The sequence below is a fragment of the Carex rostrata genome, chromosome 11, assembly GCF_964058835.1.
Source record: "Carex rostrata chromosome 11, lpCarRost1.2, whole genome shotgun sequence".
Classification (NCBI taxonomy): domain Eukaryota; kingdom Viridiplantae; phylum Streptophyta; class Magnoliopsida; order Poales; family Cyperaceae; genus Carex; species Carex rostrata.
Genome location: NC_135928.1, coordinates 1253926 through 1269290, shown reverse-complemented (window position 1 = coordinate 1269290; position 15365 = coordinate 1253926). Strand labels below are relative to the sequence as shown.

The 15365-nt window shown below is 35.2% G+C and overlaps 1 protein-coding gene across 1 annotated transcript; it reads right to left on the bottom strand.

The window, feature by feature from the left end:
• Positions 1 to 241: 241 nt before the first annotated feature.
• On the bottom strand, positions 242 to 10387 carry LOC144562457 (dynamin-related protein 3A-like). Its single transcript, XM_078311685.1, has 20 exons — positions 9787 to 10387; positions 7915 to 8197; positions 7532 to 7560; positions 7307 to 7408; positions 6724 to 6792; positions 6562 to 6621; positions 6169 to 6282; positions 5267 to 5315; positions 5022 to 5131; positions 4831 to 4923; positions 4574 to 4666; positions 3982 to 4119; positions 3601 to 3714; positions 2624 to 2716; positions 2481 to 2520; positions 2200 to 2372; positions 1709 to 1855; positions 1556 to 1608; positions 1333 to 1432; positions 242 to 912 (listed from the first exon to the last, which is right to left on the bottom strand). The coding sequence occupies exons 1-20, from the start codon at positions 10171 to 10173 to the stop codon at positions 694 to 696; spliced, it is 2466 nt and encodes an 821-aa protein (XP_078167811.1). The 5' UTR covers positions 10174 to 10387; the 3' UTR covers positions 242 to 693.
• Positions 10388 to 15365: the final 4978 nt, after the last annotated feature.

Here is a 15365-nt window from a genome sequence, read left to right as displayed (position 1 = left end):
TACCTAGCTTTCTATGATTTTTTTATTCTTTTATGGACAAAATTGAGTCTCATTGTTTGATACACTGAAATGGTGCGATGAACTGTTTTGATGAGATGCAGTAAATGGCACATAAACAATGCCATATAACACATAATTCAACTGACGCACCAAGTAAAACACGAGGAAACTATTAGCTCCGTGAAACGTAATGGGTGCAAGTCATAATACCCATCACACCAGTAATTGATGATTCAGCATATAGACAGTTAAGCGGCTCAATACTTAGAAAAATTAAACTAGTAATGTAACTGGCTTTTTTATAACATGTTGGCTACAACGCCCAATATATTCTACAGAAAAAAAAATTAAATAATTCAAAACCAACATAACAACCATCGAACGTTGTAGCTCCCAGCATTATGTGTCGAAGGCTGTCTCTCTCACCAGCCAATGGATTCCACAAGGGAAAGCAAAAAAAGATTACAATCCAACAGGGTGTATTTTATCTCCTCTCACGACAATACCATAAACTATGACAATAAGTTTCAGAAAAAGAAAAAGAAAAAAAAGACAACATAAAACTGTACAATAACCCGACAAAAAATAGCCAGAACCGCTAATTCTTTCAATAAGCGGCACCTTATAGAAAAAAAAGAATATTATGACATGCTATCCCGTAAGTAAGCTAAGCAGTGCTCTCAATAAAACCAATCAAATACCAATAGGAGAATAAGAACCTAGCCCATTTGCATCTGCATGTGAATGGAGAAAGGAGGGTTGTTGTTCACCAGAGTGGGACTTGCGGGATCTATTGCTTTTAGGGGTGGTGTCATAGAAACTAGGCGGAAGGTTGTGTACCTTCGACAGGCCAGTTGTATCAGCATACCCCTTCTCCACATTCTCTGCCTCCAATGGTATCTCATCCAGTGTCTACACAATAGCGATGAAAAATAAAAACAGCAATTTAAAGTCCTAACATTGGGTCACAGTTAATGCAAAGATGCACATCTAGATTTACTAAAGTTCAAATTTAACTATAAAGAAAAATTAACATATCGTCACACTACTTTTACTTTCACATGTTGAAAGTGATATACAGAGTAATGAGGGTTATTTTGGGCATATTTTTCGAGTAAATGAGAAGAGGTACAAGGGATAAGTCACTATGTTTTGTAGGGTCACATTTGAGATTTGCAGTAGCACAAGGTTTTGCAGGGTCGTACTAAAGGTTTTCAGTAGCATGAATGACCCAAACTTTTTAACTGCATGTTTAACATCTTTTGAAGTTTTATCATAGTGAAAAGATCAAGATGCAAATATATTTAAAGGAGGTTCTGTCACAACACATACCCTGTAGGCCTGTTGTAAGACCTTGAGTGTTTCCCTGATGCGTTTCCTCTTGGTAGAGATTTCATCTGGTTCTTTAAGCATTTCCTCAAACAGGCTCTCCCTGAAACGTACATAGAGAGGCATAACATTAAAAAATATTTCATTTGAAACTTAAACAAGGATGGATAGAAAAAAATAAATAAATCAAGCTAATGATAAAACAAAATTATAGTAGCAACTGTACTTGTAAAGGGTAGTGATAAGGACATTATGCAGCTCTCTCTTTGTATGATTAACCTACAAGTGGAGAAAGCAAACCACATTACACGGACCCAGTAACATAACCAGCTTCTCCATAAACTTCTTTAAGACAAACATAAAGAAAAAGACATAGTACCAGGAAGTGCATGATGGCTTTAGGCACAGAATCTTCAACATTCTTCCTCACAATATCATAATATGATTTCAACAACAATTTTGTTATTGCAATTTCTAGTGCCTCTTGCTCCGTCTGATGCTCTGATGGCTTCAATATGACCGGGGGCTGCAGAAAACAACCAAAAAATAAATGTAATGTAGCGCCATTAAATAGAGGTTGGAAATAATTAATATCGCATATATCTAGTACATACCAAAGAAGACCAGCTAAGAGTGAATTTTTCAGGAAATAATTTCCATAATGGAGATCCATTAGCAGTATATAATAGTCTAAGCAGCAAGCCTAGGACAGTATGATAATCCACAGGAAATCATTTCATTCCTGTCCCCGTGTCATTCAAACTATATACTTGTATAATTTCATTTAACCATATAGGCATGAACCGAGAGAGCTGGATATCATATGATCCCGTTCAATACTATCTGGGTAAAATTGCACCAGGCACATACCTCTCTCAACTGGATGATGGATAGAGCCTGATCAAAAGCATTGATAGATTGGGCTGGGACACTGTTATAGGCCGATTTATTCATTGAGAAGTTCTCTTTTGGAGCTGGTGGGGCCCGATCTTCTCCTCCCCCAAAAATTGAAGAGATACCCCAGCTTGAGGTGCTCTTCTCACCTGAAATTTAAAACATAGCATTCCTATATCAGACTTGCAGTCCTCATGTTTTCCTTTCTTTATTTATTCAGCATTTATCATTTATATAATTTTCAAGGCTCCTGTTACCTGATGAGCCAGGTCTCTCACCATCGGCACCATGACGTCCCTGAAATTATGAAAGAGGAAATTAAAGCAAACATTTAGAGAGATTTGTAAAAGTTATAAAGTGTGAAGAAGTAAGAATTTGATGGGATAAGAGTAAACAGGACCTGAAGAGTATCAGAAGTGACACCATTTGCACCTGTCCTAGCCAGGATAGCTCTAGGTCTCTTTTCTGATGCCTTCTCAAGATCAATCCCGTCCTGTATATAACCATAGTCCCCATTAAGTAAAGAAAAATAAGAAATCAACAACAATTGCGCAAATTTCTTCACAGGTCACACAAGCTTTGATTTGTTCCCCACCAGCTGCTGCAATCTCAATTTGTTCCAATTTAGTCACCCCATCCCAAAAAAATGTAATAAAGAAGATTTAGTTTTCTGTGACATGGACTAATTTCAGCTGATGGCAACATAATTATTCTGAAACAACTTTTCTGACATGGAGAAACAGCTTTTCCTGACATGGATAGTGATGTTAGTACCTATTAGCTTTAAGGTGGCAAATGTTAGTGTCTTCATTGGAACGAATTGAAAGTTTGGTGGATTGTGAGGGAAATGTTCATGCACAATTTGTTGCAACAGGCAAAGTGTAGTGACCTCTATAAGAATTTACCCAAAGCATATTCATATATTTAGTCTCCAATTTCAAAATTTGACAAATGGACCAACTAAATTTTTTGAATACATGGCCCATTCTTTAAAATTATAAAATAAAAAGAGTATCTTGAAACACTAACAAGATCTAATATATAAAAGCTCCTTCGGTATTACACAAATGCATAACATCAGTACATATGTACCAAGGCTTATTGGTTCTGTTTCAAATACATTTAAGCAATTCACTTCAACCTGAATGCATTCATTAACTCATATGCAAACCAACAAAAACTTTAAAAAAAAAAAAATCCCGAAGATCCAAGTCCAAATAGCACCTACAGAAGTCAGTGACAACTGACAAGGCTGCATACTCAGGTCGGGTCCATTTTATGTGTTTCAAAATAGTCACAAAAGACTTGTAGAAAAATTAATAAGGAAAATGAGGAAAATGTAACTGAATAGAAGGCATGAAAAAATGTATTACATACCTTGGATTTGATCGCAGTAGAAGACATCCTTGCTGTTTTTACTTGTTGTTGCGCAACCTCCACTGCTTTGTTACCCCCAACAAAACTTGGGTGAGATGTATTGATGTAATCCATCTGCAGAAGAACAGCACAAACAGAATTTACCAAGCAAATTACAACAGTAATGAATCTTAATTATAAAATTTAAAAATATTAACTTGTTCACTTCTTGTAGTACAAGATTGTAGCCACAGCTAGTTTGTACTGGTACTGAACCACACCATGTTGGTTTTGTTACCTCAGGATTTTTCTCAATTAACATGCACAAAATTTACTATCAAATTAAGAACATACACCTTGAGGCCACAGGAACAAAGGGGAAATTAGATAAGATTATGGTACCTCCATTTCGATGATGTGGGTTATCATTGCTTCAGCAGGTTGGAGGCCATCTCGCAGGAAGTTGCATATAACCTCATCCATGTACCTTCTCAGCATTGGGAACTGCTGAAGCTCACTTCCTAAGCACCGATGGCTCATCTGCCAGTACAGGGAGAACAAAATTATATTTTCAGAGATCAAAATATGTACTGGAAGTCTCTACCTATTGTTCTAGATTAAACTCATTTTGTTTTCTTCCTTTCCTCTAGCACTTGATTGCACAAGAGACTTAACTGGATTGCTCTTAAGATGAACTGAAGTTTACGAGTTGATATACTGTAATTACATTTAAAATGTGGGCGAAATATGGCCACATATTGAATGAATATATGCTGATCACTATTGCAGTAACAAGACTGTAGTGGTATGTTCTGGTAAGATATTTAATAAAGACCCCCACATATAAGATTTTCAAGGCAAACTCTAATATTTGGTTTAAGCACATACAATAGGGAAAAATATAAGTCGAGCACAATGTTTAAGAGTAACATAGAAACTTAAGAACCTTGTCTGTTAAGCATAATCAATTTAATTTTTCCAATGAATTATGTACCTTGAGCAATTCATCATATATGAATTTTGCACACTGAAGGCTTGGGTCAAGCAACCGGCCTATTTGCCTCCTTACTAGTACTTCAAACGGTACCTAATGGTTAAAAAAATAACAAAATGAAAAAAAAAAATCACAGACATCTCACGAATAACAAATGTTATTTTCCACACTGTGTCCTCTCCTTTTATCTCCTTCATTGATTCATATCAACTATATTTCACATCCTTTATTTTTTTATGCATGAGAAAACAAGTTACCTCAGGGACAAATAAAGCACTTCTGGGACCAGTTGCATTTTGAATAGCAAGGCGTATGTCTTCATCTGTGATGTCATCACAAGGATCCACTTCCTTTCAAAGTGAAGGGAAAAAAAAAAGCATTCAGAACTAAGCATATCCACTCATCAATAAAGAACTAGAAATACATCACATGAACTTGAAGATGGTACCTCTAAACTTTTGACAAATATCAACTGGAATATATAATGGATCCTTGCTCCGCCTGATAATTCAGCAGTGGACAGTTCTTCATTCTTTCCTTCTACCAATGAAGAAAAAGCTGTAGAGGCAAAACAGTCATATGATATTCCAAAGATAGTATGAGAGGCCGAATTAATAACAATCAGTAAGAAAAAGGAACAGCAAATTAGCTTCTAAATAGTATGCATACAAAGGTTAAAAAACAAATAAATACCTTCGCAATACTTTGCAAGAATGTTCAGAAGTTTGGCGCCTTGACCAGTCTGAGATAGCAATCACAGGAAAAAATACATTAACATATTCAACAAAAAAAAAAACCAAGAACAATTTCAAGCTTTTCACAGAAACTTGAAGAAACCACTTCATATACTTCACTACGCATATGTGGAGAATATATTAAAAATAAAAAAGATATGCCCTAAAAATATTCAAAAATTTGAAGGAAAACAGCAACCAATATTCAAGATAGCAGGCTATAGCAGCGCTATAGTGGTTTTGGATGCTAAACACTAAAAACTCAAGAAATCTGGAAAATTGTTGTTTTTACTGCTATAGCAGTTAGCCATGACAGCTTTAGCAGTTTCCTACGCTGCATAGAAAACTTGAAGCTTCTTTTAAAGGGTTCTCATCTTATAACTACAGAATAATTTGCCAGAGAGTTATTATTTTAAGAGAATGATTTGTGCTTGTATTGAAATATTTTTCTTTTCTTTTCTTTTGTGTGGTCGTGAGAATTATTATTGGAGTATATTATTATGCAGTTGGGTACAGGCTTCATGATGGTACCCTCGTACAGTATATTGGTACTGCACTTGGTTTACAGTATATTGGTACTGCACTTGGTTTTATGACTTCATATAACATATTGTGAATATACAACTTATTTTAAGACTTACAATATCCAATTATGGAGTAGATAGTGTGAAAAACGAATAATATTTTTGCATAAGCATCTAAGTAGGATAGAAAATCCACTATACCCTTTACGGAGACCTCACTGCTATGGACTAGTAGCTACTACTTTAAAAACACATAAGAGTTTTCCATGAACAAATACAAAATTTTAGATCTGACAGTTCTTTCTTATTCTATTATTTAATTTTAGACAACACATACCTTTGATTCCACAACATCACCATAAGCTGCAAGCTCCTTAGCTACAGATGTTAACTGGGCACTTACACGAGACTTGAGGCCTGGAAGAACGGTTTTTATATGTTGTACCAATATCTACAAAATGGGTATTAAAGAAAGGATTATTCATAAAAAGAAGTACTATAACCTTGTCTCAACCACACCTCATTTCAGCTCCTGTACAAGTTTGCTTGATTTTCCACTCTTCTTTAAATTTTGTCATTGTTCCAGAATTTTTCAGTGTTGTACTGCACTACTAAGGGTTAATTGAGATTCTATAAAACACAATATAGCAACTGCACAATAGTAAGGCCAAACACTACAATGTAACCAACTAAAATTAAAATTCCTTCAAAACATTAACAAAGCAAATACCTGGTTGAGCTTCTTTGCTAATTGCGGAACCCCACAACAATTAGCAAGACCATGATAAACCTGTCAATTATTAACATGCAAGTAGAGAAAAAAAATAGTGAACCAGTAGGAAGAAAGAAAAGGGGTAAAATAAAAAATATAAAAAATAAAGAAATTATGTACCGGCTGATTTCTGAAGAAATTCTCCTCATAGACCAAAGCATCTTTTATACTTCGGTTCATGTTTATGTCCTGTATTACAGAGCACATAATTGAAGCATTTCAAGACAAATCACGAGACAATAGTCAGGTTCAGTGAAAACGAAAAATACCATGTTGTTTCGCCATCAAAGTACTGAAGTGCTAATAGTCAATATTACCACAAAAATGAGATATAGAAATGCTCCAAAATTAAACAAGGGTTCATGATATGAAGGTCTACTCCCAAGTTTACGAGAGTGAGTGGCAAAGGTCAGGGAAGGGAGGATAACATCTTGTTTAACCACATTCCCAACTTAAATTTTAGGAAATAAGTGAAAATGTACCAAGAAGAATTCAGTTAACTGCTGAAATACATTCTCCGAGTTTCTTTCCCCCTACTTTATGGCTAACTGTTTTAACCTCTCCAACCAATTTCCCTCCAAACTTGGGGCAAACCCAAAAAAATTATGATTAAGAGAAGCATTGCACGCAAGGGTAGAAATGTTGACTAAATTGGCAAATAATCCTATACATGGTTGGACGTAACAATTAAAATGTAGTGTACCTGTTGACTCCGGTTGACAACACCAACATATCCCAGACGTAAAGGGATAACATTTCCAAGTAAAAAATTCCGGGCATCAGTTCCTCTGTCCATTATATCCAGCTACAGGCATAAAGTTTCAAAATAAAACTTTAGCTTATACGAGAAAATATTACAAAAACAAATAAATACAAAGTCGGAAAATTAAATAAAATATACAACACTAGAAAATGACAAATTACCAACCTTTGTGATTACACCAATCGTACGAGAGCCTACAGTTTAATGTAAAAGGAACAAAGATATTAGCAAGTACAATAAAGAAACATGACATAATAAGATACCAAGACAAGTTGAAATCTTTTGCATGTTATGATCACAGAAATGGTCCCCCGTCCCCAAATTACAATAGACGCTATCCAGATTAGACAATTGTAACAATCTCATGGTTCCTTGTTATTGTTATCAACTGTTACCAGAAATTACAGGCACCGTAGCAGTATGTATCAACAATATAATACCACTCGGTACCATTTACAACATTTCTGTTAAAATCCCTTCCTACATAACTTTCGACATGCGCTCTGACAGCATGGCATGATCCATAAATACTAAGACAAGGCACTTACCATCAGGATCAGCAACCCTGGCCATCTGGAGGGCATCAGAGTTAGCCAGGTCAGCATTGGCTGGTGACACAGCAAGAATAATACAAGTCTTGTGCTTAATGTAGGAGAGAATCATGGTGCGAATGCGTGCTTCTATGTCAGTTGGCTGGTCTCCCACAGGAACTTTTGTAATTCCTGGCAAATCCACTAGAGTTATGTTTAGAACATTTGGGGAGAAAATTTTGAGCCTGATCTGCTTGTCGGAAACACCCTTATTTCCTCCTGCCTCTTTGTTTGTCTCTGTCTGAATTAAAAGACATGTAACTTTAAATTTTTTGAAATAATTACTATTTACTTTCTGCCATTCCATATTATATTGACCATCCCAGCTGAGAGCGATAACATCTCATAACAACTCACTATTAAAAAAAATATATATGGACCCATCTATTATTCAGAATAAATAAAGCTCTTGGAAATTTCCACATGGATTAACGATAATTTTCAACATTACACATTACTTGCAAATTTCTTAAAATATCAGTTAGGACTTAAAAAACCTGCCATGTTCCCACAAAATGTCAACAATATCCACAATACCCCCCCCCCCCCCCCCCCAACCAAACCCTCCAGCGAACAACTTAGCTTAAGGAACCAATAGAACTTCCACAATGGCATCTCCATATATTTCGTTAATGTAAATTCTTTGGTCATTCGGGCCCATGAAGGACTCTTGATTTTAGTTGAACTGAACCAATTTAGTGGGGGGTGCAAAGTAGCTCTAACACCGTAACAGGACCAGCATAAATACCAAAATTTAAACAAGTATGTTGATCATCAATCTTTATTACTTTTAGGACAGCACAGTAAAAATACAAGACATGACTAACAAAAGGTCTAATAGGAGAAATGACGAATAATTTGAGAACCAGATGTCTGATTAAACAAAAGAAAGTTGGTCCGTTTTTTGACCTCCATCTATTTAATTTCACACCTACACATTTCAAACATTCCATAGGCCCAATTTTAAAATATCAGAGCATACATTTAATTTTTAATACTTTTTGTGTATTACTGAGCAACCTAAAGGTGCAGGAAGTGAAATAGCAAACTAGATAAGAGATGGACATAGCTTCAACAGCAATTTGCTGTCTAGATATTCAAAGTTCATCATCAGAATGCAATAACATAGCATTCTAAGTATACATATACAAATAATTTCAACAGAAATTTGTTGCATGTGTACCCAAAAGCTTGCCTTCAGAAGTCAGAACGCAGTAATATATCATTGTGGGTATAGGAATACAAATCACTTTACCTACCAAATCATCATAACCGAACCCTTTTTAACTAAATCTGGAAACCTGAAATTAAAGTGACAAGCTAGCACACAGACATATGGAAGCTTCAAAAGGCTTAAATTCACCACCTGCAATCTGTGCTACTGGAAAGATACAGAGAGAGAGAGAGAGAGAGAGGCTGGACTAGAAGGTACTATCAATGAAACAATTTTCTTTCTTAGTTACAAGTCTGACACAACTAGAAAGAGAAATTGACATAATTAATAGCACCAGGTCTAGGAAATGCAGGTTTTGAAACTAATAAAGGGGATAATATAGAACTTTACAAGGATTCAAGAAACTAGCACTGCTCTAAGCTTCATAAGTCATGACAATTGACTTCCCACTTTCCAAATACCAAAAATTTTACCAGACAGTTCAACAATGGTAAAACATCCATACCAGGATGCACCTATAATTCCTTTACTGCTATGAGAAAAACATCTAGCTAAAGCAAGGATAATTAGTAATTCAAAACGACTCAGGGATTAACTAGCTACAGCAATACAAAATAAACAAATTCAATCCAAAATGAGAGAGAGAAAAAAGTCACCTCGATCTCTTTTTTAATCTCTTGGAAATCAAAGAATCTCTTCCCAGGCAAGTGCAAGAACTCGCCCCACTCATCTCCTTGTCCATCTGTCTTTTGAGGACAATGCACCAGTTGCAACACGAGAGGCCTCCTGGTACAGATATCCGACCCACGTGGTAAGAAATCCCTTCCTACAAGCGCCTCTAACACGCTAGACTTCCCACTACTTTGGCTTCCCACGACCGCGACTTGTGGTAAATCGATCGTCGAACTGCTTCCCAGTTGGGCGAAGATGTCTTGAAGCTTATTCACGATCGGGATCACGGAGCTTCCGACCGCCGCGGCCATCTCCGCCGCTGCTGCGGCAGAGTTGGTCGACGATGGGGCTGAGGGATCATCCGTCGCCATCGGAGCGAGAGGAATCCCGATCGGAGTAGGGTTAGGGTTTTGCTCGGACGATAGTTCGCTTCGATTTGAATATTTTTCGATACTAGAGAAGTGTGGAGGCGAGAACGGAGGAGAGGTTGAGAAATTCTCTGGACCAGGGCCTGGTGTTTTCAATTTTCCTTTTTTTTTTCTATTTTTTTTAAATGGTGGCCGAATGACATTACTAGCCCTGCTAGACGGTTTGCAGGCTTGCAGCGTTTGCTTTTATTTTACCTAGTAACCTTTCGAAATAAAAATTAATATTTTCTTTTCTTTTTTTTACTATATTTTTATAGTTTAATTATGCCGCAAGCTACTGCCTACTGGTGTTTATAACGACGCATTTTCTGTTTATAGAAAATATAAATAAGTTTACTTCTTCTTCACGTTAACAATTTTTTTTATCGAAAAGTGTTTGAATTAAACATTATTATTTTAGACAGTTTAATTGGAATCTTTTTTAAAATAAAAATCATGACAAATTGATTAGTAGAATACACGAGCTTGCTAACTCTGCGTTTATATGGTTTTATGGATTTTTCTAACATCAGTCGCTAAAAAAATTGAGCTATGGATAACTAGTATATGCTATTAACTGGATTGTCAATTGTGTGCCATTTTTTTTTCTCTCTCTACATTTTAATCACCCCACAAATTCAGATCATGGTGGGTATCTGATTTTGTCAAGTTAGAACTACATCATTTAATCTAAGTTTGTACAATTTTAAAGTGAATCCCCTTGTATTTCAAAGAAAATCTATTTTTTATGACTTGGTTGGACTTTATTATATTTCTTGCGATACCACATGAGATACAGCTTTTTTTGCATTTAAATATTTCAACGAAACAAGCACGCTCGATTTGATTTTTATAAAAAAAAAAAAAAAAATCCACCGAGAAGCAAAAACTTTTTAGCTCGATCACACTTGTTGTTGGCATATTAAACTGCCTCCACCGATCGATGGAGCTATTTTTTATAAAAATCAAAACTAGTATACTTATTTTGTTGAAATATTTAAATTTGATTATATTTATAAAAAAAAAAAAATCTGAAATACACTCCCACCTAGGGCTGGCAAAAAAATTCGTAGTTCGTGATTCGATTCGGGTTTGATTCAAGTTTAATTCGATTCGAAATGGGTTCGAATTGAAACGAACCAAACCAGGTTCGATTCGAAATTAATTCAAACCAAACTCAAACCTAGTCTGGTTCAATCGAAATGGGTTCGGTTACTTTTATGGTTCGAATCTCATAATAACATCGGCCGTCTATTTACCTGATGAAATTAAAATCCAAGATAGAGAGTCATAATTTAACTTAGCCGACACTCCTTCGCTCTCAAATCTCAATAACCTAGTTCTCTCTCCACCTCTCCCTAACTCACTCTCCCTCTAGCTCTAAAATCTAGCCAACGCTCTCGGCGAGTGGCTGTCTCTCCGACTGTCACTCCTCTCTCCAGCCTAGATGACTGTCTCTCCTCTTTCTTCGGTCGTCTCTCATAGTTCATACCAGGAAAACCGTCTTTGATGTATTTTTTCATGAATAATTTTTCAACTTAAAAACACTAATTTCATAGTTCATACCGGTAAAAAGAAGCCATATGAATTTTGTCCCACAAGAAAAAAGTAATGTATAAACTACCGGTGTAACTAGGGCTGCTAAAAAAATAATTTAGTTTGTGATTTGATTCGGGTTCGATTCGAAAAATGTGTAGTTCACAATTAATTCGATTCGAAATGGGTTCGGTTTGAAACGAATCAAACCAGGTTCGGTTCGAAATTAATTCAAACCAAACTCAAACCTAGGATAAGTTCGGTTCCGTTCGATTCGTTGCCACCCCCACTCCCACCCCACCCCACCCCACCCCACTAACCTCAACCCTTCAATAGTTCAACGTGGCCACATAATAGACATCCCTTTGCTCTCTTTTCCTTTTTTTTTTTTCCGACAATTGTTTCCATAAAAAATCCATCTAAATATTGGATTGACAAATTATTTTTTCTTTTTCCAAATTACGTTGTAAAATTTTTAAATAATTAAATTTGGTTAGTTTAAATTAAAACATGTGATGTTTAATGAGTCAGTGTCCTTTGGCTTATTACAAAACGAAAATTACAACAGACCAATACTGCCGATTTTTTTATTAATATCTAGCATTAAATAGAAAATAGCACAAATATTCACGTTTTTTTAATTTTTTTTAGCATTAAATAGAAAAAATAGTCTATTGATCAAATACAATTTAGATTGTTTATGCAACAAAAACTTTTAAGACTTTTATAAATACAAGTTCCTTTCTTATTGCAAAAAAAAATGTTATGTTTATTTTCAAATTTATTTATTTTTATTATAAATATAACATTTATTTTTCAGTTGAAATTAATTTTAAAACTTACCGCTATTTTTCAGAAATTTTAATTGTAGTTTTGAGGTCCTAAACAATGTTTTTTTGCAATTTTAAGTGTGTGGGACATTATGTAAAGTAAATATTAGTTTATCTTCAAAATTTATATCTCCTTCTCCTTTTTTAAAAAGTGGTCGAACACTCAAATCAGAGTATCTTATATAAAGCTATGGCCTGTCAAAGATTGGTCAAAGTTAGTTCCCTTTTAATTTGAGCTATGACCGGTCTAAAATAGCTCAAATTTTATAACACATGCATTTGGATTTCAAATTGAATGTATGTGTTATAAAATTGAGCCCTTACCTCTGAGTTTGTTTTCTCCAGCTGATTTTCAATCAAATAAGAAACTTAAAACATTGAAAAAACACAATCTATCATTAATTGTGCATCATATCAGGTTCTGATCAAGAAATGATAGATTTAATATAAATTGAGAGGAAGTAACAAACCTTAATTTTTTTTATTTTTTTTTAAAAGTCAGAAATATCGGCGGTCCACTATGTTGCTTTGAAATTTATTTATAGTTAGTTATCCAATACTAACGTTATAAACAAGATATCAGATTTTGTTGGATTTGTAAGCATTGTATTTGGGCGGTAAAAAAAAGGTTTATTTCGCGGAAAGGGTATATTAGGAAATAGTTTCTTGGACAAGGGTCTCTCGAAAGGATGCATTTGAGACCGAGGGATGCGTGTGGTCGCAGTCGCACAGATGAATATACTCCGCATCGCATACAAGAGATCTCGGATCCAACAAAATCTAACCCGTTCATTTAATCCTTGATGCTCCTGCACCGCCCGGAGGGAGGGGGTCTTTTATTCGGTCTTGGTACTCTGCAGTTATAGAAAAATGGAGATGTCCTTCAAACTAGTTCGTGACTAGAAAATAATAAAAATAAACCTCCTGTTGTTTTGATTATTTAGTTGTTGTTGGCATATTTCGTATTAATTAGTTGTCAGTGCAACACTAACATAAATTGTAGTCGGTCAAAATATTGATATTCTTCTCTCTATAGAGAGAGAGTGTGTGACTAATGTGCATTCGAATGTATATGGACCAAAATACATACGGTCAAATTCGACTTTTCAAAATTCAAATGGTCGATCCGAACCGTTCATTTTATTCTCCATATTAATATGTGTTTGGAGACCAAATTTTACATTTTTCTGATTTTTTTTACTATTTATTAAGTATTTTACAAAATTGTTGATCCAACGGTGGCTTAACAAAACAGTAAAATCAGCAGCCACCGTTGGATTAACAATTTTGTAAAATATTTAATAAATAGTAAAAAAATTCAGAAAAATGTAAAATTTGGCCTCCAATCACATATTAATATGGAGAACAAGATGAACGGTTCGGATCGACTGTTTTGATTTTGAAAAGTTGAATTTGGACCGTATGTATTTTGGCCCATATACATTCGAATGCACATTAGTCACACACTCTCTCTATATATATATTTGATAAGTGAGGAGGGATTCAATTTAACTGTTTTTTTGTGACACCGGATTACACTCTATATTTTAAAGTTCAAACAGTCGATCCAAACCGTTCAACGTGATGGATATATTAAAATGTGCTTACAGATCAAATTTTATATTTTTTTGAATTTTTTTACTATTTATTAAGATGAGTACAAAAATTCAATGGTCTGAATATAGCGATTTTGTTCAATACTTAATAAATAGTAAAAAAAATCGAAAAAAATATAAAATTTGATCTGCAAGCACATTTTAATATATCCATCATATTGAACGGTTTGGAACGACTATTTGAACTTTGAAAACTTTGTAAATAGAGAGTGTAATTCGGTGTCACCCTATGTTGCATGGATACGGGTACGGTGACACGACAATTCTAAAAAATAGAGGACACGACACGGCTATTAACATATATTATTTTTATTTAATTTATATATTATATTTAGATAATCATAACTTAAATCAAATCTGTAGAAAAAAGAAAGACTTCATCCAAGCATAAGATAAATACAATATTGACTAGATCTTAACATAAGTGATGCTCTAGTGTAGTGATAAAGATTTTGACCCACACTTGGGAGGTCCCAAGTTCGAACCAAGCTAGCAGCGAAAAAAAAAACTCTGCTCGGTCCACTGGCGCGATCCACACGCACGGGCTGGTGTCCACGGGCGCGGTCCACAAGTTCGCGGATCACAGGTTCGCGGGTCACAGGCACGTATCCATCCGTGTCCGGACCGTATCAGATGTGTCAACGCGGTATCGGAGACTGTATCAACATAGTTGGGACACGCTAGCTGGCGTGTCTGATACGTATTGTGGCTGTGTCGGAGGAGTGTCGGTGTCAGATACGTGTCATACACGGGTACGATGGGTTTCTAGGATGGGTTTCTAGGAGTGTCGGGTAACATAACTGTCACAAAAAAAGGTGTAATTGGATCCTCTATATATCGTAATTTCTATCCACTCGACAGTTTTGTAATTAAAATTGTACAAGTCAAATAAGATTTCTCATAAAAAATAATAACGCATTAGTTATCTTGTCGAAAAATTTAGCTGTCCTTGTTGGTTTGTTTACTGTGATTTGTTAATGTAAGCTAAATTCAGTGTGATGTAATGGACATCTCCATTCTCCTGAAAAAGGATAAGAGATGGGTAAACTCGTAATTTTCTGTGCGAGTGCAGTTTGCAAAAGGATGGTAATTGGTGTGTACTGCTCCCCAAGAATTGGACTTCCCTATTAAATTAAAATAATGTAGCTGCACCTCTTTTACAAATTTAACCATG

Bases quoted from the DNA above. Each gene is read 5' to 3' on its own strand.
- LOC144562457 (XM_078311685.1), bottom strand. From the start codon at position 10,173: ATGGCGACGGATGATCCCTCAGCCCCATCGTCGACCAACTCTGCCGCA. The intron at 1,609-1,708 runs GTACTATGTCTT...CTCCACTTGTAG, and splicing joins AAGCCATCATGCACTTCCTG to GTTAATCATACAAAGAGAGA. The intron at 1,433-1,555 runs GTACAGTTGCTA...TGTACGTTTCAG, and splicing joins CTTATCACTACCCTTTACAA to GGAGAGCCTGTTTGAGGAAA.